General features: G+C 51.1%; 1 protein-coding gene across 1 annotated transcript; it reads left to right on the top strand.

Annotated features, from left to right (window-relative positions):
* The first annotated feature begins 9663 nt into the window (after nt 1-9663).
* Nucleotides 9664-19663, top strand: Spata3 (spermatogenesis associated 3). The gene is made up of 5 exons (XM_042679210.1): nt 9664-9826; nt 13304-13735; nt 16198-16369; nt 19195-19338; nt 19647-19663. The coding sequence occupies exons 2-4, from the start codon at nt 13429-13431 to the stop codon at nt 19295-19297; spliced, it is 582 nt and encodes a 193-aa protein (XP_042535144.1). The 5' UTR covers nt 9664-9826; nt 13304-13428; the 3' UTR covers nt 19298-19338; nt 19647-19663.
* Nucleotides 19664-26702: the final 7039 nt, after the last annotated feature.

The following is a 26702-nucleotide window of genomic DNA, read 5'->3' as shown; positions in this document are numbered from 1 at the left end:
GCTTCACTGGGGAGATCAGGAAAGCCTGGCGGGTCACTGGGTGTGGCCAGGGCAGTAGTTTGTTTGGCCTGAATGCTGATGGACAGGTTGATTAAAAGGTAGAGCTTTCTTCTATACCCTGAGCTAGCATGCTCCCAGATCTGTCGGGATCTGAGGGGAGAAATGTATAGCCTGCTCCTCGTAGTCATCCGGTAGTCTCATTGTCCCTCCCCACCTCACCCCCACACACAGGTGCACCAGTGGCAGCAGTTCCCTGCGGAGCAAGTATCTGTTTATCAGGATGCCATGCCAGTTACGCTGGCTGCAGGACTTTAATAAGCACTTTTGTTTTTTTTCATTTCCAGTCCTGGGGCTTGACCTCTGGGCCTGGGTGCTGTTCCTGAGCTTCTTTGTCTCAAAGCGAGTGCTCTACCACTTGAGCCACAGCACCACTTCTGATTTTCTGGTGATTTATTGGAGATAAGAGTTTCACGGCCTTTCCTGCCCCAGCTAGGTTTGAACCACAATCCTCAGATCTCAACCTCCTGAGTAGCATGAGCACCACTACCCAGCAAAAAGCATTTTTCCTCAGCACTTTTTGGCAGTCTTAGAGCAATCTTTTGGAGAGGTCTTGGGGTGTTCTTTAGACAGAGGTGCATCTGTGGGCAGACCCATGGGCTGCTCTTCACAATGGACCTGACAACAATTCGCTCTGAACTATCCGCCTGCCTAAATGGTAGTGACCTGGGCTCAGTTACTTTGGCTGAATTGTCCTGAATATGGACAACAGCATCAGCCTTCTTCAGGGCATGCGTCTCATCAAGTGCTGGAGTTAGGATGTCAGGCCCATCCTGTTTTGCAATATTGCCCCTCTCCTTTCAACTTTTAGTAGATGCTGGTGCCATACACTTGAGTCTCCAGAACTATGAGCTAAATCAACCTCTTTTTCTTAATAAGTACCTAGTCTCAGGTACTTTATTATAGTAACAGCCAATACACATGCAAGCAAGAAACACAACAAACAGGCTGTACAGATTGGATGGATTTGAGGGGTGACCAGAAGGAAAGTGACAGGGGACTCTTTCAGGGTTTGGGTTTGTGAAACTGGAGAAAGGGTGGTGGCTGCAGGGGAGGTAGAAGATGCCGGCGCAGGCCACTGGACACAGCGAGGAGAGGCCTAGGGAAAGCCTAGGGAGTAGAGTCCTTCCTGCACTGCCTCCCATCACCCACAGACTCCAAAAACCTACACATTCTTGGTGTGAGCCTGACTGAGGTAGTTCACACCCATAATCTTAGCTATTCAAAAGGCTGAGATCTGAGGATCATGGTTGGAAGCCAGCCTGGGCAGGAATGTATGAGACTCACATCTCCATTGAACCCAAAAAGCTGGAAGTGAAGCTGAAGCTCAAGTGGTAGAGTGCCAGCCTTGAAGGGAAAATCTAAGGGACGGGGTATCCAGACCCTGTAGTCAAACTCCAGAACTGCCCCCCCCCCCACACACACACACAGTATTCTTGGTGTGAGTGCATTTTACATGAAAAAAATGCACCAACAGGATGGAAATTTTCTTCCAGGTGGACACAGGAAAAATTGGAGTTGAAGAGGGCACAGATTTGAAACATGGAGTCTGGGGGTACAAACCATCAGGAACTAGTAAGTGTAAGTCTGGAGACAGCCAGGTTTTCTGGGGTTCCTGCCAGCCCTGGCCGCAGCTTGCTGTCTCAAAACAACGGAAGCTCACTCTCACCACTCCAGCAGCTCAGAACCAAGGCATCTGCAGGGCCCCCTCTGTCCAGCGCTGTGTGTTTCCATTTGGTAGCTCCAGATGCTCCTTGGTGGTGGCTGTCACATCCCAGCCCCTACCTCTTTCTGCCTTCATGCCTGTCTCCTCCGCATGTCTCTCCCTGTGTGGCATCGATTCGGGCTCTATCAGAGAATAGTTTCATGCGTCATTTCATCTGAGATGTGCACAGTTCCTTTTGCCAAATAACTGGTCACTTACAGGATGGACTGTGCTCGCCACTGTGAGCCGAGACAGTAGCACAGCAGCAGGGCGCGAGGCAGCGGTCCCACCTGCTATCTTTCTGACTTGGTACCAGGGCCTTGTGGCCAGGGCCACTCATACTGGAACCGCCCAGCCAACCCACCCCCCCACAGACTCTCACCACTGAGGAACGCAGAAGGCATTCTGGGAAATCCAAGTAGGCCCCAACTAATCAGATGATCTCTCTTGATGGAAGGCTCTTGCTCTCAGACCTACATGTTCTACATGTTCTGTCCCCTATCAGACTTAAAACATTGAACATTGGTCTTATATGGCCAAACCCCTGAGAGCACTCATTGTGTGTGTGTGTGTGTGTGTGTGTGTGTGTGTGTGTGTGTGTGTGTGTTTACTGAGGCTTGAATTCAAAACATAATACTTTTGCTTAAAAGACAGGCACTCTACCATTTAAGCTATACCTACACTTCTGGCTCTTTGCTGGTTAATTGGAGATTGGAGTTTCCTGGGCTGACTTGGAGTCATCACCTTCAGATCTCATTGATAAATTAACCCTGCATCACCCGCAGCAACGTGGGGCCAGCCCTGGCTCAGATCCCTGTGGGTGGTGGTAGATGCCCCAAGTTAGTACAGAATGCTGCCAAGCATCTTCTAGCCCTCCAGGCTCCAGGCCCAGCCACACCTCAGCAAAACCTACCAGCAGGGGGCGCTCACTCACCCTGGGGAAGGTAAGATTGGAAGAAAACAAGAAGAAAATGTATTCACGGCCAGGCACCGGTGGCTCACGCCTGTAATCCTAGCTACTCAGAAGGCTGTGATCGGAGGATCACGGTTCAAAGCCAGCCCAGGCAGGAAAGTCCATGATACTCATCTCCAATAAACCACTAGAAACCGGAAGTGGCACTGTGGATCAAGAGGTAGAGTGAGCATTCTGAAGAGCTGAAGAACGCAGGGACAGCGCCCAAGCCCAGAGTTCAAGCCCCACAACCAACAAAAAAAAAAAATGTATTCACGATTTAATTTGTCTATTTTCCTCCTCTACTTCTAGATGTTCCCATTGGTTTTCCCAGGTTCTGAGCAGGAAGGTGTCCAGGTGAGCTGCAATAGGCCAGTCCCTCTGGGCAGAAGTGAGCCCAATGGCTCCTACAGTGGGCCTGAGATCAGCCCGGGCAGAGGCAGAGAAAGGGCTGTGTGGGAAGGGGGAGGGGTGCGTGTGCTCCTGACATCCCTGCTTTCAGGGGTTTCTTCCACTAAGCGGGACTCTGGTGAGCAGCGACCACCAGGCTTTGCCAGTCACTGCCTGGTTGGCTCTCTTCCCCCTGCAGAAATCTCTACCCAAGCCACATCAGGACAAACAAATGCTCTGCCCTCCAGTTCTGCCTTGCAGTGACTGTGGCCGGGGCTCGTCACAAAGAAGGTGAAGAATGTGTTAGAGGATTCTCATGTTCACCCATCTCAGATAGGGCTGTGAAGGTCTCTGCATTAGTCCAGCCTGCAAAATCCAAAAGCTGGAGGCCCCGGGTACCCACACTGCAGTTCCAGTTCACCCTGCTCCCCTCTAGAATGGGAGAGATGAGAAGAAGAAGGAGGAGGAAGAGGAGGAGGAGGAGGAGGAGGAGGAGGAGGAGGAAGAGGAGGAGGAGGAGGAGGAGGAGGAGGAGGAGGAGGAGGAGGAGGAGGAGGAGACATCGTCACCCTCAAAACCAACTGGGAGCTAGAAGTGTGGCTTAAGTGATAGGGCACCAGCCATGAGTAAAAAAAGTTGAACCAGAGGGCCCTAAATTTGTCTCCCCCCCTTACACACACACACACACACACACACACACACACACACACACACACACACACACACACACAGGCCCCCAGCTGATTGGACAAGGCCCACCCACATTGTGGAAGCACATCTATGCACATCTATTTCATTCAATAAACTTTTGGGAAGAAGAGGCTATACTAGGATTTGAACTTGTTTCCTACCACTTGAGCCGCGCCTCCAGCCCTAAATTAACTTGAATAGTCTCATTTCATGTTGATCTCACCCCATATTTACAAAAACATCTTGAATACTTGATCAAATATCTGACTACCATGGCCAGCCTTGTTGACACATAAAATGACTACACCAAGAGCTCCTGGGATCCTTCAGATGTCTGCTGCTCCAAGCCTCTCCCCCGCTTCTACTCCTTCCAAAGGAGCCCTGAGACTTGAATTCTTCCCAGGCTTTCCTCTTTCCAGCCAGGTGGATCCCGAGGTCTTGGAGCTACACCCCTCCCCAAGAAGCCGTGGAGATTGTAGACAGTGCCTTGAGTATGGGAAGAGATCTCCCTCTGCAGCCCCCTCCTCCTCCCTGCATCACTTTGTAGCTGTGGATCAGAAGCCTTACCTTGTTTTTCTTGCTTCTAAAGGACAGCAGCATGGGAAACTGTAACATGGGCCACCTGTCTGCTAGCTCTCTCCTACCAGGAAGAACTTATCCCCAGAGCCTAGTCCAGTGCCTGGCCCAGAGAGGGACTGGAGTCCAGAGTCCAGTGCCCCAGGGCAGGGACTGGGCCCCTGAGCTCCTGAGTCAACACCAGGAGGTGCCTCCGATCTGGTGAGGTTAAAGGGTCCAGGGCACACTCAGGGGCACTCATGCAAGTGCATCTGTTCCTAGGCTTTGCAGAACCGGAGCAAAATGAACTTTGGAGAGTCCCAATTTTGCCCCCAGCTCTTCTGCATCTAGGAGGCTCCTCAAGGCCACCTGGACTCCAGAGGATGCTGTTAATTGGTTAATTGGTTCCTGGTGGTGATGGGGTCCTGTCTCCTGACCTGCGTTCCCACAGCACCCCCTGGTGGTGAGCACCGCTTCACCAGCTTCTTTTCAACCAGGCCTCCTCCAGTAGTGTCTTGTCTGCCACTTGGCTTGGAGAATCCAGGAAAGCAGACATTTATTAATCCCTCCACACAAGGCAGGAGTTCCATTTGTTTACCTTTTCTATTTCTAAAGCAAAGTACTGCATGGTAGTGTCCCATCAATGTTTACAATCTTTATGTATAGACAAATCAGTTAGCATTTTTTTCAGATTTTTTTATTATTATAAAGGTGATGTACAGAGGGGTTACAGTTACAGATGTCAGGTAATGAATATATGTTTTTGGACAATGCCATCCCTTCCCTTGCTGTACCCTGGTTTTTTCCTCCCTCCCCCACCCATATGTTATATACAGTAGTTTCAACAGTGTCTACTGATACCACTGCTGTATTTATTCATCCTTTGTCCCTCCATTTCTGTGCCCCTATTGCCCTCCAAACAAGACAAAAAGAAAAAAAAAAAAACAACAAACAAGACAAAAAGAAAAAAAAAAAAACAACAAAGGAAAAGACCTTGTTTCCATTTCCTGGAGCTATGGGGCTGGGAAGGTGGCTCAGTGGCAGAGTGCTTGCCTCACATGCATGAGACCCTGGGTTTGACTCCTTAGCACCACATAAGCAGAAAAAGCCAGAAGTGGCACTGTGGCTCACACCTTGAGCTGAAAAGCTGAGGGACAGTGCCCAGGGCAAGTTCAAGCCCCACAACCAATAAAAAAAAAAGTAAATAAGTGGGAAACTCCATTTCCTGGAGCTCATTTTGATAAATATTAGGCATTGCACCTTTACGTTTCTCCCCTAAGAGTATCCTCTTTTAGTTTCACTGTGTGAATGCCTATAGTCCTGTATAATTTTATCATGCCCTTGTGTATTTCAGGTCTAGCTTCTGCATATGATAGAAAACATGTTCCATTTGTGTCTCTAAGTTTGACTTACCCCACTTACATGATTTGTTCTAGTTCATCCACTTTTCTGCAAATGACCTATTGTTCTTTTTAATACTGATTCCATTGTGTAAAAGTACCACATTTTTTGATCCACTCATCTATTATGGGGCATCTGGACTGTTTCCATAATTTGGCTATTGTGAATGGTGCAGCAATGAACATGGATGTACAGGTGTCTTTATCATATCCTGGCTTATGATGTTCTGGGTAAATACCAAGGCATGGTATGGCTGGGTTAAAAATAAATTTTTTTGCCAGTCCTGGGCTTGAATTCAGGGCCTGGGCACTGTCCCTGAGCTTCTTTTGCTCAAGGTTAGCACTCTATCACTTGAGCCACAGTGCCACTTCTGGCTTTTTCTGCTTACGTGGTACTGAGGAACAGAACTCAGGGTTTAGTGAATGCTAGGCAAGCACTCTACCACTAAGCCACATTCCCAGCCCTAAAAATTTTTAAACAAATACTTTCATTGGAAATAAAAATTGCAAAAATTAGGTTATGTGCATTTTTTTTTGACGGTCATGGGGCTTGAACTCTGGGCTTAGGCACTGTCCCTCAGCTCTTCAGCTCAAGGTGAGTACTCTACCACTTTAAGCCACGACACCACTTCCAGTTTTCTGGTGGTTTACTGGAGATAAGAGTTACATGGACTTTCTTGCCCGGGCTGGCTTTGAACTGTGATCCTCAGATCTCAGCCTCCTGAGCAGCTAGGATTACAGGCATGAGCTACCAGGGCAATACAGGTAAACAGAAAGAAAACCGGTTGGTACATAAGGCATCCAGATGAGGCTTCAGACCCATAGTTAATTTCACAAGGTAAAATTATTCTAAAAAGCTGTGCCTTGGAAGCGAGCTGTGGTTCAAGTGGTAGAGCGCCTGCCTGGAGCTGAAGAGCTCAGGGAAGTGCCCTGGTCGAGTTCAAGCCCTATGACGCGCGCGCGCACACACGCACACACGCGCACACACACACACACACACACACACACACACACACACACACACAGCTGTAGCTAATCTTAAATTCAAACAACATATTTAAATATATATGCTAAATGTGGCAACTCTATATCTTTAACTAGTTACACCTTAATTAATTATGTCCATACAGCCTTTTCCCCTTTATCTATAGTGTCATGGGGAAGAGGGAGTGGGAAACGGGGTGGTGCTGGGATTTGAACTCAGGGCCTAGATATTACTGCACAGGTGCTCTACCACTTTAGCCCCAGTCCCACATGTACAATTTTCCCCACAAGAGAGGGGTAAACTCCTTCATACTATTCAGTGCTCTTTTTTTCCAGTTTGAACACAGGTGCTTTACCACTTGATCCATGCCTCTGGGCCTTTTTGCTTTGGTTATTTTTGAGATAGGGTCTCAAGTGGTGCCCAGATAAGCCTAGCCTTCGACCCTCAATGCTTCCTGCTGAGCTGGGATGACAGCTTTTTCTGTGGAGATCAGGGTCTTGCAAACTCATTGGCTGGGCCTGCCTCAAACCACAATGCTCCTGATCTCAGTTTGTGAGGCTGGCACAAGCCTCTGCCCAGCTATTAAAGTGGGGTCTCACACCTTTTGCCAGGGCTGTCCTGGAACAGCAATCCTTCTGGTCTCCATCTCCTTGTAGCTAGGATTACCGGTGTGAGCTTCTGGTGCCCAGACATCCAGTGGCCTAGCTTTTCACACTGACATAAAGACATAGACATCTGGGGCTGGGAAGGTGGCTCAGTGGTAAGAGTGCTTGCCTCCCATGCATGAGGCCCTGGGTTTGATTCCTCAGCACCACATAAACAGAAAAAGTTGGAAGAGGCACTGTGGCTCAAGTGGTAGAGTGCTAGCCTTGAGCTGAAGAGCTGAGGGACAGCGCCCAGGCCCAGAGTTCAAGCCCCACAACAACAAAAACAAACAAACAAACATCTATCTACAGGTAACTGTTGCCTTCCTCCTCATCTTCCTCTTCCTCCTCCTCTCCAATTCCTTTTGTGCTACAACCAGCTGCCCTTCCTGTTCCTGGCTCTACCTGGGGGGGGGGGGGGGGGGGTTCTCATGCTGCTGGTGCTTGCGGCTCTCCTGGGAAGCCTCAGGAGAGGCGCTAGGGAAAGGCTCTGCTCAGGCACGGAGATTCCAGCCACATCCCTGGTACCAGCTCCATGGCTTTGAACGTATCCTCAAGTCACCTGGCCCAGCCTCCAGGGTGGTGACCTGGGTTAGAGATCCTAGTGCAGCTACTGAGACACTCTCCCTTCACCACGAGAGGGCAGAGTCTACACAGCAAGAACAGCCCTGGGCCATCACATACTAAAGCATCCAAAACCCTGTGCTCAGGGGGACCTGGGCCGGTGGCTCAGGCCTGTAATCCCAGCTACTTAGGAGACTGAGACGCAGACAATTGCATGTCAAAGGCAACTGAGCCAGGAGTTCATGAGACTGGATCTCAAATCAAGCAGCCAAATGGGGGAGGAAATCACCCCGTGGGACAGTTAAGCAGAAGAGGTCTCTGAAAGTCCTGTCGGGCTGTAAGTGAATGAGTGGTGCCTACTAGCCCCAACAGGGGAACGGGCAGGGCAGGGCAGGTCTGCTGGAGGAGTCCCGGGCCTCTGATCCTCTCCAACTGAAGCTGGTTTAAAAGGTTAAAGTCAACTATGTGCTGTGGCTCTCACCTATCTATAATCCCAGCTCCTCGGGAGGCTGAGATGCGGGGATCACAGCCTAAAGCCAGCCCAAAAGGCACCATTTTCCCACTGTGGGGGTCTCAGTGTCTGGAGCAGCCCTGGGCCCCTCGGGGCTCTTTTTGCTTACTCCATGGAGAAGGGGCAGCTGAGGAGTTTTCGTTTTCTGTCCTGTTTTTTGGTCAAGATCTTGGCTGTCACAGCAACTGTCCCTTCGCTGTTCGCCCAAGGCTGGCTCTCTACAGCTCGAGCCGTGCCTCCACATCCGACTCTTTTTTGCTAGTTAACTGGCAAGTCTGTAAAGAGTCTCACGGGCTTTCCTGCCTAGGCTGGCTTGGAACCACCATCCTCACAGCTCAGCCTCCTGAGTAGCTAGGATTACAGGCCCCACTCACACACCGTACAATTTGCCTTTGGAAAGCGGTGGAGGAAGGAGGGACCACGAGTGTTCCAACAGCTTCCCCGCGTTAGAAGCAAGCTCTCCGGGGAAGCGCGGGGCCCAGGCCCGGGGCGCAGAAGAGGTGAAGCGCCGGTGTATTGTGACATGATCCGGACGGCTTTCCCCTGGGCCGGCCGGGGCCCGGGACACTGGGACAAGCCGGCCAGCATGGAACCGGGGCCTGGGGTGGAGACTGCCCGGGCCTGGCGGGGGAGGCAGCCGCCGCGGCGGCTCGTGGAGCCCTGGTTCCAGGGCCGCGACCGGGTGCTGCTCGTCAACGAGTTCTGGAAGCGGGAAGATGGGGACGTGGCGGGGCCCAACGACCCCGAGCGAGACCCCGACCACCCCGGGCGGGACCCCCGGCGGGACCCGCGGCGGATCCCCAGCGATCGGCACACCGGGTCTCGGTCCTCCCTCGCCTCGGGCAGCGTCGGCGGCCCGCGGGGGCCCAAGCGCTCGGCGGCCGTCCTGACCGACAGCGCCCACAGCCCGATCGTCCGGTGCAGGCGCCCGGCGAAGAGGATGCGGGTCACGGAGGAGCCGGAGGGCACGGACTCGGAGGACTCGGAAGCCCCGTGGACGCCTCCCGGGTCCCCGGGCCCGGCGGTGACGGCGGAGCAGCCCGCGGAGGCGGGCACGCAGCTGATGCTGGTGCTGTGCGGCCCCGCGGCCCTGCGCGCGCATCAGTCCGGCCTGCGGCGCCTCCTGCGAGAGATGCGCGCGCAGAACGCGGGCCCGCCCGCCGCGCTGCTGGGCATCCTGGTGCAGCCCCGATCCGGAGAGGAGGCCGTGGCCCGCCGCCGCCTGGAGGGGCTGCTCTGCGACGTCTTCGGCCCCGGCGAGGTGCACACGGCCGTCTTCGGCCCCGGCCGGCCGCAGGGCGCCCTGGACATACAGCGCGCCTCCCGGCAGGTGCCCAGAACCCTCCGCATGGACCGCCAGACGCAGACGGATGGTGAGGGGCCGGGGGTGGCGGCGCGGGCGCGGGGGTCGCGAACCCGGGGATCCCGTGCCCTGGCCGTGACGCCCACCACCGCCCCAGTGACCAGAGGCCGAGGGCTCGGTACGGCTCGGCACGGCTCGGCGCAGGGGCGGAGCTAGCCTCGGAGCAATCCGATTGGTTAGTTCGTTGATGGCGTTGTCCAATGAGCTGGCTGGAAGGGGAAGCCCCGCCCTCCCGGGAGAGGAAGCCCCGGCCGGCCACGGGCCCTACCTGCAGCTTGCAGAGCGTGGTTTCCGGCGATTCAAAGTCCCGCCTTTGTGCGGGCCTGACGGGACTGTGGAGGACCCAGCGCCCACCCCACCCCAGACCCCGACCCCACAGCGGCCCCTCGCGCGGTCCCTTCCTCAGCCTGCTCCCTGGGCCTGTTACCCAGGGAACTCCAGTGGCCACAGGCGTGCCTATTGTGAGCCAGGCCCTGTGCCTGGCTTCACCTCCAGTCCTCACTCCACCCTCTGGGCAGCAGGCCAGCCGACCCCAAACCACGGAGGCCTCCCAGCCTTGGGCCGGGGCCTCCGCCCCTCTCCCCCCCTTCCCCACCCAGGGTCTCCCCTGAAGCTCTGCGCACCTCCTGCTTGCCGAAATCCCTCCCGAGGCTGAGGCTGAGGCAGTACTGGGGGGGGGGGGGGGGCGGTCATGGTTACAGAGGCTCTGCCGCCCTCCCCCAGTGCCCTCCTCTGGGCCCGAACCCCTCATGTGAGGGTGAAAGCCAATCTGGGACAAATGGTGATGTGTGCGCCCTGGGTGTCTGGGACAATTGCCAGAAAAGGGGGGGGGGCAGATAACCCTCACGACCTGACTTCACACCCCTTAGGCTTCTCACTCTCCTAACTCACTGCGGCACGCCTACTCTGAAAGCCCCCTCCCTGTGAGCCGGCCCGTGCTGCTCAGCCAAATCCAGAGAATCCTCCTCCATCTTAGAGCGCTGGTTCTTCCGGAGAACATCGATGGTCCTCACGCCCATCACTCACACACCTCCATCACACACACACACACACACACACACCTCGATCACACACCCACCACGCCTCCAGCCATCCTACATCACCACCTCCTGCACCTTCTCTTGATTCCTGCACACTGCCTGGAGCCCCGGGACATCGGCTCTCTTTGGTCTTCACAGCCTGGGGTTTGTGAATGAGAGTGACAACAGGCTAAAGTCACTCCAGCATCCAGACAGAATGTAATCTATGTGTCCAGGCATTCAGGAGACTCAAGAGGCGGAAAGACGGCTTCCAGGCGAGGTTCTCAAGAAAGGTTTTCTTGAGATCTCTTTGAGAGGGGTCTTGGCCATAAAGGGAAGGGTGGAGGAAAAGGAAGTGTATCCCTCAGGAGCCCTGGTGGCCACAGGCAGCAGTGATGACTGGTAAGAGTTCTGGACAAGAACCCCTGTGCCATTCTAAGACAAGCTTTTGTTCCTTGAAGGCCCCTCCCTGCTTCCAGGAACCATCCAGGCTAAGGAACCACTTAAATCTCTGTAGAAAGTTCTCTGAGATTCCTCCACCTGTCTCCTGAGGGGATGAGGCATCCTTCGGATGAAATGGAAGCTCAGGACTCCCAGGAAACTCTTCCTGTGAGCACCTGGTTCTTGAAACCAGTGATTCTCAACCAAGGGGGATTTTAACAGCCCTTGTATCTCCCTGGGGTGTTTAGCCATGTCTGGGAACATTCTGGATTGTCCTGGAGAGGCCCTGTGGGTCAAGGCCAGAGAAGCTGCTCTCATTCCTATTAAGTCACAGGCAGGTTTCCCATTTCACATTATGTGAAACATTATCCCACAATGCTAGAAGGGCTGAGACTGAGAAGCCTGAACCACGGTCAAAAAGGTCAGAGGTGTTCTAGACCTGTCTGCTAAGTCCCAGGGAAGACACTGGCCGCAGTTCCCAGCCTCCCCCCTCCCCTTGAGCCCCTGCCCCTTGCTCTGGGCTTCAGGGTACTGACAGGGCATGGACAGGTCTTGTAGATTCAAGTGTGAACCAAATGCAATCTTACACAATTGATCCAGTCTCCCCTCATGCTTTTGAGAGGTGGGGTGCTTGTACTGGGACTTGAACTCAGAGCCTCACATTCTTACTTGGCTTTTTCTACTCAAGGGTGGTGCTCTACCACTTGACCCACACCTCAACTTCTGGCTTTCTTTTGCTGGTTCATTAAAGATAAGAATCTCACAGATTTTTCTGCCCCAGTTGGCTCCGAACCTCAGATCTCAGCCTCCTGGGTAGGTAGAAAGACAGGTACAAGCCACTGACACTTTTAAATTTACATTCAAAGGATTTTTAGCTCATTTACCATTTTAATTCATTGTTTTACAATCTTTTTCTGATTCCTTATTGCCTTTGGGGAGAGGGGGTGTTCATGAAAAGAAAGAATCCTAAACTGAAATTAGCCCTGTCCATGCTTCCAACTAGCTGTGTGACCTCAGGAAGGTAACTGAACGTCTCTGAATCTTCATATCTATAAAGAAACTGTCTAATTTTTAAGAGTCTTCACAGGCTGTGGAAGCCTGAAAACAGGTCCTGCACTTTCAAAGTTACACTTAGCTGGGCCGGGGGATGGGGGGAGATAGGGGGCTTCTTTGAGCCTTCTTAGCCAGCTAGCTCAGCCTTGAAGCTTCTCTCTGGAACAGATTTCCAGGCACAGGAAGGGTAGTGCACTCACCTTCCCAGCGACACATTCCTGGTAGAAGGTCTGTCTGTACATGGCAATGCTTTTTGTTGCCACATGGGATGTTTAGGCTGTCTTTTTTAAATACTTTCCCCTCTTCTGTCCTAAAACGAAAACCACACGGTTCATTTGTTAGAGAAAAAGTCACAGTCACCAAATGTGGGGCACAGAAGATCATCAGTAATTTTTTTTTGTTTGCAGCTGGTATATTGCAGGGAGAATTCTATCCCCAACAAGAGGATGAGCAAAATCAGGACATTCCCCCTCCCCGGGTCCCCTCCTACAGTAGGAGATGCGGGCTGTAAAGGAAGCAGAAGTTTCTCTGAGATGCTGGAACGCTGTAGGCCAGGGAAGCCAAAACCCTCCAAGAAGCGGCAAGTTTTCTGGAAAGTTAACCTGCAGCTTACTAAAGAGGTCCTGAGAGAAGCGATTGTGGGTTTGGTTTCGAACATGGAAGTCAGCAAGTTGAGGGTCTTAGAATAAAACAGGGAGCTCACACGAACCAGGACTGCACCGGCAGAAAGGGGCCTGAAGGTGGCGCTCTAGTCACAGACTCCTCCGGATACAGGTGTCACAGGCCCCAGCGGGCTTAAGCCAGGCCTTCCACACAAGCAGTTAGGCGCTGCCCCTCTGGCCATCCGTCCTGGCATTGCTAATTCCCCCAGGCTTGACGATGCCCACCAAGAAGATTGTCCCAGAGCCCCTGGGCCGGGGGGCTTATCTGGCTTTTGTGACCTCACAGGAGGTGTGGCTGACTGTTCTCTGTAGGCTCTGGATCCAGTTAAAGACCCAGAGCCCATACTTCTGGGACAGAGGGCGCTGGGCCTCCCGAGGAGGGAGCCAGGAAATAAGACGGCTCATGTAGGTTCACGTTCAGACTGGGAGGACCCACCATGAAGAAGGTCAAGAAGAAAAAGGCCACAGCCAGACGTCGCCGGGACTCCACCTCTCCACAGGCGAGCTCTGACTCCTCGCATCAGCCCAGCTCTGAAGCTGCCCAGACTTGCCCCGAGCCCATCCTGCAGCAACCTTGCCCGCCACAGTCTCACCTCGACAGCAGCCCCCCGATGGGCAGATCTCAACCCAACACTCAAGACTCCATGCCCCAAGCTCTTCCAGCTCCTGAACCCCGCCTCTCCACTCGGTGCCTCTTAAGCTCAAAGGCTAATTCCTCAGCGGTTCCACCATTCTGGAAAGCAGGTGGGCAGCCTTCTAGAGCTGAAGCTCTTGTAGGCTTCCTTGCATTAGAGCCATGGAGATGTGCTTTTGGAAGGTGTAGGGGGTTATTATTTTTTACTTTAACTCGAGCTACTAGGAGTCCTGAATTTCACTGAAGACAGCCATGTGTGCAAACTAACATGAAACTGGACTCCCCGATAATACTGTCTCATTGGTGGGAGACAGGAAATGTCGGGTGACTGCTAAAAGTTTAAAACAAAAGGATGCGTTAATGAGTATACGGTTTCGAAGGGAGGTGATGGTATTGTTTTATCCTGTATCTTCATGGCTGGGCTCTAAAAGATGCCTAATATACCAGTCCAAAAAAGACAGTATGGGGTGATAGGAAGAGGAGGCAGGACCGGTAAGAATCACTGGGTATGAGATGGATTGCTCAGGGAGCTGAGGATGCCTGTCTGTAGCTGGAGATGGGGGTGGAGATTGCCATGTTGTCCCAGCGGTCTGACGGCCCATGGACAGGATATGCAGATAACATATAGTATTTCCAGCTACATTTAATTAGTTAAATAATTAATCATTGTGGCAATGCTGAGACTTGAATTCAGGGCCTTGAGCTCTCACTTGGATTTTTTGCTCAAGGCTAGTGCTCTACCACATGAGCCACAGTGCCATGTCCGCCATTTTGATAGCTAAGAATCTGATGGACTCTTCTGCTTAAGGCTGTTTTCAAACCTCAGTCCTCAGATCTCAGCATCGTAAGTAGCTAAGATTACAGTGGTAAGCCACCAGCACCTGGTTTCCCAGCTAAATTTTAATTTTATTAATTCCTTTATTATTTTGCCAGACCTGGGCTCAAACTCAAGGCCTGGGCATTGTCCCTGAGCTTCTTTTGCTCCAGGCTCGCATTCTGCCATTTGAGCCACAGTTCTACATCCAGCTTTTTTGGTAATTTATTGGAGAGAAGAGTCTCACAGACTTTCCTGCTGTGGCTCACATTGAACTGTGATCCTCAGATCTCACCTCCTGAATAAAAAGGATTACAGACATGAGCCACCAGCACCCAGCTAAATTAGAATTTGACATAAACAATTTTTTTTATGTATAATTTTTTTTTGGTCGGTCGTGGGGCTTGAGCTCTGGGCCTGGGCAACATTTTTTTTTAGTATATGTATCCTGAATATTGCGTGGGCATCCTGCATTTTTATTTGTTAAATTGCCCACCTTTCCTAGGGAAGAACTAGACGCAGACAGATAACTGCTCAACATTGACTACTCTGCAGGAGTAACTCCATCTAAAATGCAATGGCTGTCTAGGAAATGCGGCCTCATGCCCTTGGGTAGCCCAAGAGAGTCTGAATAAGTCTGGAACTATGTGAGGGTATTTGGGGCAGAGTTCAAGAAGTGGGGGGAGGAGTTGGTAATAACCAACTATTTTTTTCATCAAGCCACATGTATTGGGTTCCCAGTACTCAGCCTAACCATCTCAGCTCACCTTACCTGAAAGCCCAGTAGAGACCAATCTCCTGTCTGGGGGAAACCAGATTCATGGAAGTCAAATGATTAGCTCTGGATCGGGGCCTGGTAGTGCTGCAGGGAACACAGCCTTTCCATTCCAGGGAGCCTAGAGGTCTCCCCAAGAGGAAGCATCCTTCTCTGGGCTCTGCATCTGCCAATAACAGACTCAGGGGCCCTGAGCAGATCAGGCTCCCTGGGCCACAGAGCTCCCTCTGGGCTGCTGTGGGCACTAAACCTAAGAGATTGCTGTGAAGGAGTTTCCATGGCCATAGACCCATGCGTCCTTGATATGTGGTACTATTGTGGTGGTATGTTGTGTGGAGTATGAGCATCAACCACAGAGATGAGCATGTCTGGATTACGGCCTTCAGAACCAGTGTCTAGACAAAGTGAAATTCTTCATTCCTAAATCGTGTGTGTGTGTGTGTGTGTGTGTGTGTGTGTGTGTGTGCGCGCGCGCGCGCGCGTGTGTGCGCGCATGCGCGCCAGTACTTGGACTTGAACTCAGGGCCTCTCAATTTTGCTTGGCTTTTCCCACTCAAAGCTGATGCTCTACTTCATGAGCCACAGCTCTACTTCTGGTTAAATTGGAGATAAGAGTATCTGGGCTGGTCTCAAACCATGATCCTTAGATCTCAGCCTCCTAGGATTACAGGCATGAGCCATCAGCACTGAGCTTTATTCCTAAGTCTTTTAATGACTGTATATAACTCGCTGCCGTCAAAGAAAACTTTGGCTAATTGAGGCCACAAGTGGTAGAGTGCCAGCCTTGAGTGAAAAAGCTAAGGGACAGAGCCCAGGTCTTGTGTTCAATCCACAGTACCAGAAATAAATAACTAAAGGCAAACCTGCAGTTGCCTTCTGAGAGCAACGTGGCTGTGGGTGGAGGCGTCTAGAAGAAACCTCCAGGCTGTCCCCTGCCCTCAGGAGGCAGGTACATCCTTCAATTCTCCTTTTCTGTCCACCAGGGCCTCTGACCTATGCGGGCCTGCGCTCCTGCTCCTGCTCCACCTGCCCGGGCAGCTCGGCTTGCTGGCGTCGCCTGGGGCTGTGCCACAGCCGCATCTTCGATGTCCTTCTTCCTCGGGACTGTCAGGCCATACCAGAGAGCGGATTCCCAAACCTCCTCACCTTCTACAGGTTCCCGGGGCGGGCGGGTGCGCAGCGGCAGGTGCACAGTTGCCCAGGGCCAATCGCCATCCTCAGGCCTTGTTAGCAGTCAGGTGTGACCCCTGCAGGATTCACAGGCCAAAAGAGCCCTCAGAGATACCACTTCTTGGGGGTGGGGGAGTGACAGACAGGGCCTCTGTGTCCCAACCCCTGCCATCTTCTCTTTCCTTTCTTTCTTTCTTTTTTGTCATGGGGCTTGAACTCTGGGCTTGGGCGCTGTCCTTGTGCTCTTCAGCTCAAGACGAGTGCTCTACCTCTTGAGACACAGCACCACTTCCGGTTTTCTAGTGGTTTATTGGAGATAAGAGTCTCACGAACTTTCCTGCCCGGGCTGGCTTTAAACCACGATCCTCAGATCTCAGCCTCCTGAGTAGCCAGGATGACAGGCGTGAGCCACCAGCGCCCGGTTTCTTTCCTTTCTTTTTGAGAATGAGAAGCCTTCTCTTCTTCACAGCCTTTCATAACTTCAGTGTCATCCCATTGCGGGTGGGGGGGGCCTCAGCTTGGTGACCTGTGCATAGCTCCCCTGGACTTAGCGATAAACAGTCACTCCAGCTGGGCGCTGGTGGCTCGCGCCTGTAATCCTAGATGTTCAGGAGGCTGAGATCTGAGGATCATAGTTCAAAGACAGCCCAAGCAGAAAAGTCTGTGAGATTCTCATTACCAATTAACCAGCAAAAAGCCAGCAGTAGACTATGGCCCAAGTGGTAGAGCACTAGACTTGAGCAGAAAAAGCCAAATAAGAGCACAAGGCTGCGATTTGAAGCCTGTGGGTTCATCGTAGCCCATCATCTCTATCCAGTAATAGCAAGACCTGCTCCCCGTTACCCTGCGCCCCGCGCCCCCCCACACACACACAAGGGTCATGTACCTGGTCTGTTAGTGGCGGCCCCTTCTGGCATCTGCCCTTCTGTCCCTCTGCCACAAAGCTATCAGGAGAAATGCTTGTCACTGTCCCTCCTGAGGGTACCCCTGTCCCTGTAGGAGACAGGCTGAAGATTCCCCCATTCTTGAAAGGATGCTACGTGGTAGGCATGAGCTAGGAGAGGGGACTCCATTCCTCAAGTGAGCAGCCCCACAAATCTCCATGGAGCTCCCCACCCCAATACCTGGGAATTTTGCATCCCTGACCCAGATAGCACCCCATTCTCCTCATCTTCTTCCAAGCCCCTCTCCTACCTGGTCCCTCTCCCAATCATACTCGAGATACTCATCTCTCCCAGGCCTCAATCCTAGCTACTCAGGAGGCTGAGATCTGGGGGTCCCAATTCAGCGCCAGCTCAGGCAGTCAAGTTTGTGAGACTTTTATCTCTAATTAACCAGCAAAAATCCAGAAGTGGAGCTGTGGCTCAAGTGGTATAGAGTGCCAGCCTTGAGCAAAACAAAGCCAAGTGAGAGCATGAGGCCTCGAGTTCAAGAGAGACAGACAGACACAGAAACAGAGACAGAGAGATGAACCGATATGGAAGTGGGATTTGGACATACCAGAACCAAAAATCCCTCTACAACCCGACAAGTCCCATCCAGAAAGGACCGGCACACCGCTGGTCACCACTGACTTCCCTCCCGCCCTTCCTGTGTTTCTCCACCTGCAGCCAGATGGTGTCATGGGACCCGATGAGCTAAAGCCAACCTGTGCTACCAGGGAAACGAACTCTGCATAGGACAGTGGAGGCTCTCCAGGAAATCAGAGCAGGGTCTTTCCCTCCCATGTGTCTGCCTGATGAGTTAAGCCACGTGCATTTAGAGACAAGGCCAGAAGTGCGGTGTCCAGAAAGGATTACAGGAGTTTCAGAAAAGGATGATGCTGCAACTACATGGGTGGTCTGGAGTGGGGGGGCAGTGTGTGAGCTGAGTATAAAAGGACCCTGGGATTCTCTACAGTGTAAAATGAGAAGGAAAGGAATTATGGGTGGATAAAAGGCAAAAACTAGACTCAGAATTGGAAAGGGGAGAGGGTGAAGATCCAGTCTGCCCAGGATAAACCTGAATTCAGGCACCAGTGGCTCACATCTGTAATCCTTGTTACTCAGAATGCTGAGGTCTGAGGAGCAAAGCTAGCCAAAGCAGGAAAGTCCATGAAAGTCTTTATCTCCAATTAACCAGCAAAAAGCTGGGTATGGAGGTTTGGCTTAAGTGAGAAAACACCAGTCTTGCACAAAAAGATAAGGGAGAGCACCCCGGCCCTGAGTTCAAATCCCAATACCAACACACACACACACACACACACACACACACACACTTATAGTATGAATTATGTGCAATATAAGCACATGCTTCTTGGATTCTCAATGCATACGATGCTGGTTTTTGGTGTAATCTACACATTCATATTAAATAAGAATCCCTACTTTAACAGGCTTTTTTAGCAAAATAGCTCATGCTCTTTTTGAATGCCTTCCTTGCTGTTCTCAATCGGGTGGTGTGCTTTTCCTGTCTTTAACATGCTATCTCCAAAATGGAGTTATCAACCTGCCTCAGAGAGTTGTTGTGAGGACTGGAGAAGACTTTGGGTGCCAGGTGTTTGGCTCCAAGCCTGTCACAATGTCGCCGCCATGTCACTTTCATGACCTGGTCCCCCTCAGGGCTGCAGAGTCCCAGACCAGCTCATCCTCTGGCCTCTGGGGTCTTCCAGCCAGTATTTGTGGGTTGGGGCAGGGTCAGGAACTGTTCTCTTAACGAGCAAGAAGGGATCTGACCAACCCAGCCTGAGGGGACCCTGTATGTTCAGCTCTCTCCAGCCTATGGAGGGAAAGCTCAACTTCCCAATCCACGCATCCTGCCTTGACTTACAGAAGACCCTCCGGAAAATCCCCTGGACGCTATCCACGTGCTCCAAACCCTTGGGACTGTTGCTGTAGCACTTGGGGTCCTGGGAGCTGCATATTACATCACTGAATCCTAAAGAAGAATACCCCAGGCCCAAGCCTGGCAGGTACGGAGCATCCCTTGTCCCTCTCTGAATGGAGCTGTCTTTGAAGGGAAAGCGCCAGAGCCTGGTGTCTCATCCTGGGCTAAGGGTGGGCTGGCCTGGCTCCTTCAGGCAGCCCTGCATAACTCTCCCATGTCAGGACCATCCAAACCAAGCCCCTCCCCGCTCCCTGTCCCCCAGCCTGACCTGGCTCCTCCACGCATGTGCACTGGCCAGGAGAAGGGGGGGGAGGAGAGGGAGGAGTGGCAGGGAAAGAGGTTCTTCCCCATCTCAGAACTGCCTGGAAGCTTATCTGATGTTTACTATTCCGGTCCTATCTATCCTCGATGGCATGCTCCACCCCCACCACCCCAGCTCCAGCCATTTCCTCCGCATTCTCCATCATACTCCAGTCTGTTCCATGCTGTGCTGCAAATGACCAGTGGTAAGTGCAGAATCTGTACCCCAAAGGGGGGTGGGGGCGGGGGTTACAGGGCTATCTTCCATCCTCTCTTGTCTCAACCTAAGTACACAGCCTAAAGGGTTGGGTGCTGTCGGTAGAATGGGAGAGGAGGTAAGGGGGGCGGGGGAAGAGCAGAGGCTGTCACTCAGGGCTAAGGCCCCCTTGCAACCCCACAAAGCCCTGGAGCATCATCTGCACCTAGAGACCGAGGCTTGCAAACAGCCCTAGGCTTAAGAGAGGAGGTAGAGGATGGATGTCATTGTGGAAAAAACTACTTGGAGAAAGAGGTCAGCTCTAGACTGTCAGAGACCAGAATAGACAATTCACAAGATCCCAAGACCTTGGTCTAGAAAAAGGGGGCGGTGGATGTCATCACTGCCGTGACCATGCTGGAGGGGGGGGGGGGGGTGAGGGAGGCGTGTCAGCCTGCCACGGCCCTCCACTGCACACAGAACTGGACAAGAAGCAGTCACCATTAGCGGAAGGCAATGTGTCACATCTCTCAAAAGCCAAATCCAGAAACTAGCTCCAGTGAGAGCTCAGCATCCTCCCCAGCGTCTCCCTGTCTGTGCAAAGGGTATTTGTGGACTAGCATTAGAGTATCAGCGGTCCTCAGGAAGCATGGCAGTGAAGAGCCTCCACTTCCCTATCTGTAAATAAGGAAAGCAATGGCGCTCCCTTCTTGGGCTTCTTGGAGTGGTGAAGGACTCCAGCACAGCATGTGGCCGACAGGTCTTGTCTCCTGTCACTGTGGTGGCTGGAAAGGTGCTGGCCTTAGAATTCAAGCTAGACAGTTCCTGTCTAGTCTGTGCTGTCTATGAGTGGGCATTAGGGATTCATTCTTCTGTGACAGTGGCGTCGTCTTTAGACAAATGGGTCAAAACCCCACCAAGGGCGACAGTTGTGGGTATTGAATACGCGACGTGCAAGCCAGGCACTGGTGGCTCACGCCTGTAATCCTAGCTACTCAGGAGGCTGAGATAGGAGGATCACAATTCAAAGCCAGCCTGGGCAGGAAAAATCTGTGAGACTTACTTATCTCTAGTTAACCACTCAAAAGCCAGAAATGGAGCTGTGGTTCCAAATGGTAGAGGGCCAGCTAGGAGTGAAAAGGCCAAGTGAGTAGGAGGCCTGAGTTCAAGCCCCAATACCAGTACAGGGGGAAAAAAAAAGACAAACAGTAAATCCAAATATTCTGAAAACAAAATATCATAGAACCTTAGCGGACGTGAGACACTGCCCTCCATGTTCCGAATACCAAGACAGGTTCCAATCTGGGAGTCCCTCCTCCCCCCCTACCAGAAGATGGAATACAAGGGGACAGAAATCCACCCCTCCTCCTGAGATCTAGTGCAATGACCCATACCACTTAGGCATCTCAGTGTCAAGCAAGGGTTTTGTCCCACCCACTGTAGGGTTCATACATCCTGAGCCCTAAGGTGGAGGAATGGAGGAGGGAGAATAATTATTGGAGAAGGAGGGGAAGGGAAAGGAACCGAGGGAAAGGGGCAGTGGAAAGAGTGGCAGCTGATGCTGGGCTTAGAGTTGTTCCTCTGGATTCTGCCCCTCTCCCCCTCCCCATTGCTAAGACCCTGCAAGTCCTCACAGGTGATAAAATCAGCCTTCCCACCCACTGATCTGTGTTCACTGCGGGTCAAGTGGCGGCCTGTGCAGTTGTGCAGTATCACAGCTCTCCTCCAGGAGTGACTCCCCTTCCTCAGGGACCGCCTTTAGCCCAGGGGTTGCTTGGTTACTGGCTGCTTCCCTAGATACAGAGTTAGGAAAGAGGGACCCCTTCTCCCCCCTCCACTGTTCCTGTCCCCAGCATTCCTGTGGTGCAGCTTAGAGAGAGGGAGAGAGGCTGGACCGGCTTCTTTCGAGGCCCACGTGCTCACTGCTGGCCAGAGAATGGTGGGATCAATAGCAGGAGCCATTCAGCTGCGTGAGACCTGTTTCTGTTTGATTTTTCGGTTGGTTGGTTGGTGACATCGGGGTTTGAACTCACAGCCTTGCACTTGCTAGGGAGGCACTCCATTACTGAGCCACGCCTCCTGACCTGTTTACCGTTTTTGAGATAGGGTCTAGTTATGTTGCCCAAGCTGGCCTGGAACTCTCTCAATCCTCCGGCCTCTCCTTCCTGAATGATGGGATTACAGGTGTGCACCACCATGTTTAGCTTTCTGGAATGTTTTCTTTTTTTCTCCATTGCAAAATACTTTAATAGGTTGTCAAATATACAGTTATTAGAATTATCTAAGTATCACTTGTAAAAATTGTTATATCAAAGCCGGGCACTGGTGGCTCATGCCTGTAATCCTAGCTACTCAGGAGGCTGAAATCTGAGGCTCACGGTTCAAAGCCAGCCCAGACAGGAAAGTCCATGAGACTCTTATCTCCAATTAACCACCAGAAAACTGGAAGTGGAGCTGTGGCTCAAGTGGTAGAGCACTCATCTTGAGCTGAAGAGCTGAGGGTCAGCGCCCAGGCCCCAGAGTTCAAGACCCATGACCGACCAAAAAAAAAAAAAGTTATATCACATTAGATGATTCTATAAAATAAAAACATAAATCATACACTGACAATAACCCCTGCAGTCCAAGAATACCCCCCCATCAATACTACAAATTACAATTAAGAAAACTGAAGACATTAGACATGTAAACAGAAGTAACTGACTGAATGCATTCATTCATCAAGTACAAGATATTTAGCACTGCTGCTTAAAGTCACTAATAACACAGTTTCAGATACAAGTTTATAAAACTTGGAGTACAGTCTCCATAGTAATGTGTATTCATTTGTATGTAAGACCATTTCACCTCAAGGAATCGAACCCAGGGCCTCATGCATACAAGACAAGCGCTCTACCACTGAGCCACCTTCCCAGCCCTTTCACCTCAAAATTCTTGTTTTTTTGTTTTGTTTTTGTTCTTTTGTCAGTTGTGGAGCTTGAACTCTGGGCCTGGGCGCTGTCCCTCAACTCTTCATCTCAAAGCTAGTGCTCTACCATTTGAGCCACAGCGCCACTTCCAGTTTTCTGATGATTTATTGTAGACAAGAGTCTCATGGATTTTCCTGCTGACTCTGCCTTTGAATCACGATCCTCAGGTCTCAGCCTCCTTAGTAGCTAGGATTACAGGTCTGAGCCACTGGTGCCAGACTTCAAAATTCTGTTATTTATTTATTTATTTTGTGCTGGACCTAGCGCTTGAACTCAGAGTATGGGCACTGTCCCTGAGCTTTAGTGCTCAAGACTAGTGCTCTACCCACCACTTTGAGCCACAGCTCAGCTTCCGATTTTGTGAGTGGTTAATTGATGGGCTTTCCTGCCTAGTCTGGCTTTGAACCTCAAGCATCAGATTTCAGCCTCTTGCATAGCGAGGATTACAGGTGGGAGCCACCAGCGCCCAGCTTGAGCTATGTTATAACTGAGCTTAGAAGCCCCCGGGCCTTCCAGGGTCACCTCATCTAGCACAGCTGTGGAGTCGTGATGGCCCCGAGGGGTCAGCCCCGCATGTCCCTCAGCGCCACTGTGGGCCTGAGGGACTAGATGGACTTTCTGAGAATCCGGATGTTTTAGTCATAATTAAGACAAATCTTTGCAAAGGGCAGCAAGGTCCTGAAGTTTGGGGCATGACTCAGCTTCTCCAGCTTTGGAGTAGGGATGGACTGCTGCCTAATGTCAGAAATGCCTGGAAACGGGAGCACTTTAACCCAGTCTGGATCACCCCTAGCGCTGGAGCTCTGGAGTAGCCTCTCCAGCCAAACCAGAAGCGGGCAGGGGCTCCTGCCACCAGTGAGACGTGAGTCTACTTCTGGCTTTTTCTGCTTATGTGGTGCTGAGGATTCGAACCCAGGGCCTTATGCATGCAAGGCAAGCACTCTACCACCAAGCCACCTTCCCAGCCCCAATTGGAGATATTAAGTTTTTTGGCTATTCTTTCCTCTAGGTCTAAAAAAGAGGTTTTTCTGCATCCCCAGGAAGCCTGATCCTTGGGTTCCTTTTTCATTTCATCCTGTAGTGACCCAAGGTGACAGTTAGCTGCTGAGTTTAGTCTGGGTGACTCTGACGCTTGTTATATCCTTTGTCTAACAAGTTGTTCCCAAGCTAGGTCTTGAACCCCTCTTCCCCTGGAACATCTGTACTGTGTGTACAAGTCCAGCAGACCCTTTCCCCACTCTCCATGGTCTCCTACAGTGTTGCCCTTCCTTTGGGACACGCAGTACAGCTTACCGGAGGCTTCGCAACCCCCATAACAGAGTCCGCTGGCAGACACTGAACTGTCTGGCGGTTCCTATGCGCTTCTGTATAGCAGTGGGTACCTGGGGGACACCCTGCAAATGCTCTCTGGAAAGTTAAGCACCCAGGTTCAAAGGAGGGCAGGAACATGCCCCATGCCCCCTCTCCTGCCCGGTGTAGATTAGTCAGTTCTGGAGTGAGTAAAGCAGGCTCCAAGGTCTCTGGAGGCTCTGGAGGTTCCTGGGGCTGGCTTTACTCGGCTGTGGTGGGGGTAGACAGAACAATGATATAAGAGCCCCTCTAATGGGGTTCTAGTGATTGAACATTCCATTCCCTTACCAGTTAGATGGTGTCCTGTGGTTTATAAGGGGGGAGGGGGCGGGTGACAGGCTAGTGGGGAGTCTCCCCTTCTTGCTGCTAGGGTCTCCAGTTTGGGGATAAGATGTCCCAGTTGGTCCAATTCCATGTTGAGAGTGGGGACTGACAAACCAGTTGAGATGGCTCACACCTGTAATCCTACAGCTACTCAGGAGGTGAGATCTGTGGATCACAGTTCAAAGCCAGCCCAGGCTGGAAAGTCAGTGAGACTGTAGTTTCCCATTAGCTACCACAAAAAGCCAGAAGTAGAGCTGTGGCTCAAGTGATAGAGCACTAACCTTGAACAAAAAAGCTCAGGGACAGCGCCCAGGCTCTGAGTTCAAGTGCCAGGACTGGCACCAAAAAAGAAAAAGAAAAAGATTCCAAAGCTGAATTTGACCAAAAAGTATTTATAAGAGGCTTTTCTCTGTGGATCTGACTATAAATGCTTCAGAGGATCAAATGTGTAATGCCCATGGCTTAAGTAGTTCCAGTGAAAGTTTGAAACAGCAACTGATGAAGCAATAGAGCTTGTTTTCATTGCGTGCAGCATGGTGGGACACTCATTAAGATGGACAGCATTGTGAATGTACCAAGCCATATCATTACAGTAAGGACACATGGACACAGCTGCTTGAGGTGCTATCAGTAATTTCCAGTCATCTGTGGATGCAATGCGCTCCTCAGCTTGGGACATAGAAATACATTAAACAGAAACCCATTAAGAAATACATTCCATAGCAACAGTTAGTATTACAGTTTTACCTACTTAATCAGTCAAAAGATAACCATTGATATAAACCTTGTCGTAGTTACTACTCCATTTGGTGTTAAAATCTTGACAAGCTTAATAGTACACAAGTAATTATTTGGATAGACAGACATAGAAAATGAAATACTAGTTTTATGTCAGTGTAGTAATCTTGAACTTGGCGGGGGAGGGGGCGGATTTTAAAGTAGCTTTTAAATCACAAGCAATCTAATTACATGCAATTTGTGGGGGGGGGGGGGGGGGAGGGGAGTATTGGTTATGGGGCTTGAACTCAGGGCCTGGGCATTGTTCCTAAGTTTTTTTGTTCAAGGCTAGTGCTCTACCACTTTGATTGACAGCACAACTTCCAATTTTCTGAAGGTTAATTAGTGATAAGAGCCACACAGACTTTTCTGGCTGGGCTAGCTCCAAACACCAATCCTCAGATCTCAGACTCCTGAGTAGCTAAGTGTAAGCCACCAGCACTGGGCTCATACAAATGTTTTAAAGGGGTTTTGTTTTGTTTTTGTTGGTTGTGAGGCTTCAGCTCTGGGTCTGGGCACTGTCCCTGAGCTCAAGGCTAGTGCTCTACTACTTGAGCCACAGCGCCACTTCCAGTTTTCTGGTGGGTAATTGGAGATAAGAGTCTCACGGACGTTCCTGCCCAGGCTCAATCCTCAGATCTCAGACTCGTGAGTAGCTAGGATTACAGGCATGAGCCGCTGGTGCCCAGCCCTGTCTTAAAGTTTTATCATATATAGTTTATGAAAATTTTCATACCCACTGCTACTTTGTTGAACCTTGTAAGATTTGTCTTAATTTCCCCTTTCTCCATTTTGGAACAAGCAGTTAAGACAATCTTTACTCCTTAAGTCCTTTCTTATAAAATCAATTTTTCCCTGTTTCTTCCTCTTCCTCCTCCTCCTTCTTTTTCTCCTTCTTCTTTTTCCTTTTGCCAGTCCTGGGACTTGAACTCAGGACCTGGGCACGTCCCTGAGCTTCTTTTGCTCAAGGCTAGCACTCTACCACTTGAGAGAGAGCCACAGCGCCACTTCTGTTTTTTTTCTGTTTATGTGGTACTGAAGAATCAAACCCAGGGCTTCATGCATGCTAGGCAAACACTCTACCACCACTAAGTCACATTCTGAGCCCCCTTCAATTTCTTTTTAAAGCTTTATTTAACTCCTCCCCTCAACTTTTTTTTCTTACTTTACATATCTTCTCTTATTTACTGATTTTTCCCCTTTAAATTGTATTTTGATGTAACTCCTATAAAACCTTGAACTCAAATAACAGTTGTTAGCTGGCTGCTGGTGGCTCACGCCTGTAATCCTAGCTACTTGGGAGGCTATCTGAGGATCACAGTTCAAAGCCAGCCTGGACAGGAAAGTTCATGAGACTCTTATCTCCAATTAATCACAGAAAAAGCTGGAAGTGCCACTGTGGCTCAAGTGGTACAACACTAGCCTTGAACAAAAGGAGCTCAGGGACAGTGTCTAGGCCCAGAATTCATGCTCCTAGGACTGGCCAAAACAAAAAATCAAATAGCAGTTGTTTTTTGGGATTTTTGTTTTGTTTTGT

This window comes from Dipodomys spectabilis, unplaced genomic scaffold, assembly GCF_019054845.1.
Source record: "Dipodomys spectabilis isolate Male_0828 unplaced genomic scaffold, ASM1905484v1 ptg000051l, whole genome shotgun sequence".
Classification (NCBI taxonomy): Eukaryota; Metazoa; Chordata; class Mammalia; order Rodentia; family Heteromyidae; genus Dipodomys; species Dipodomys spectabilis.
Note: the sequence above shows the minus strand (reverse complement) of the source record. Positions and strands in the feature narration are given on the sequence as shown.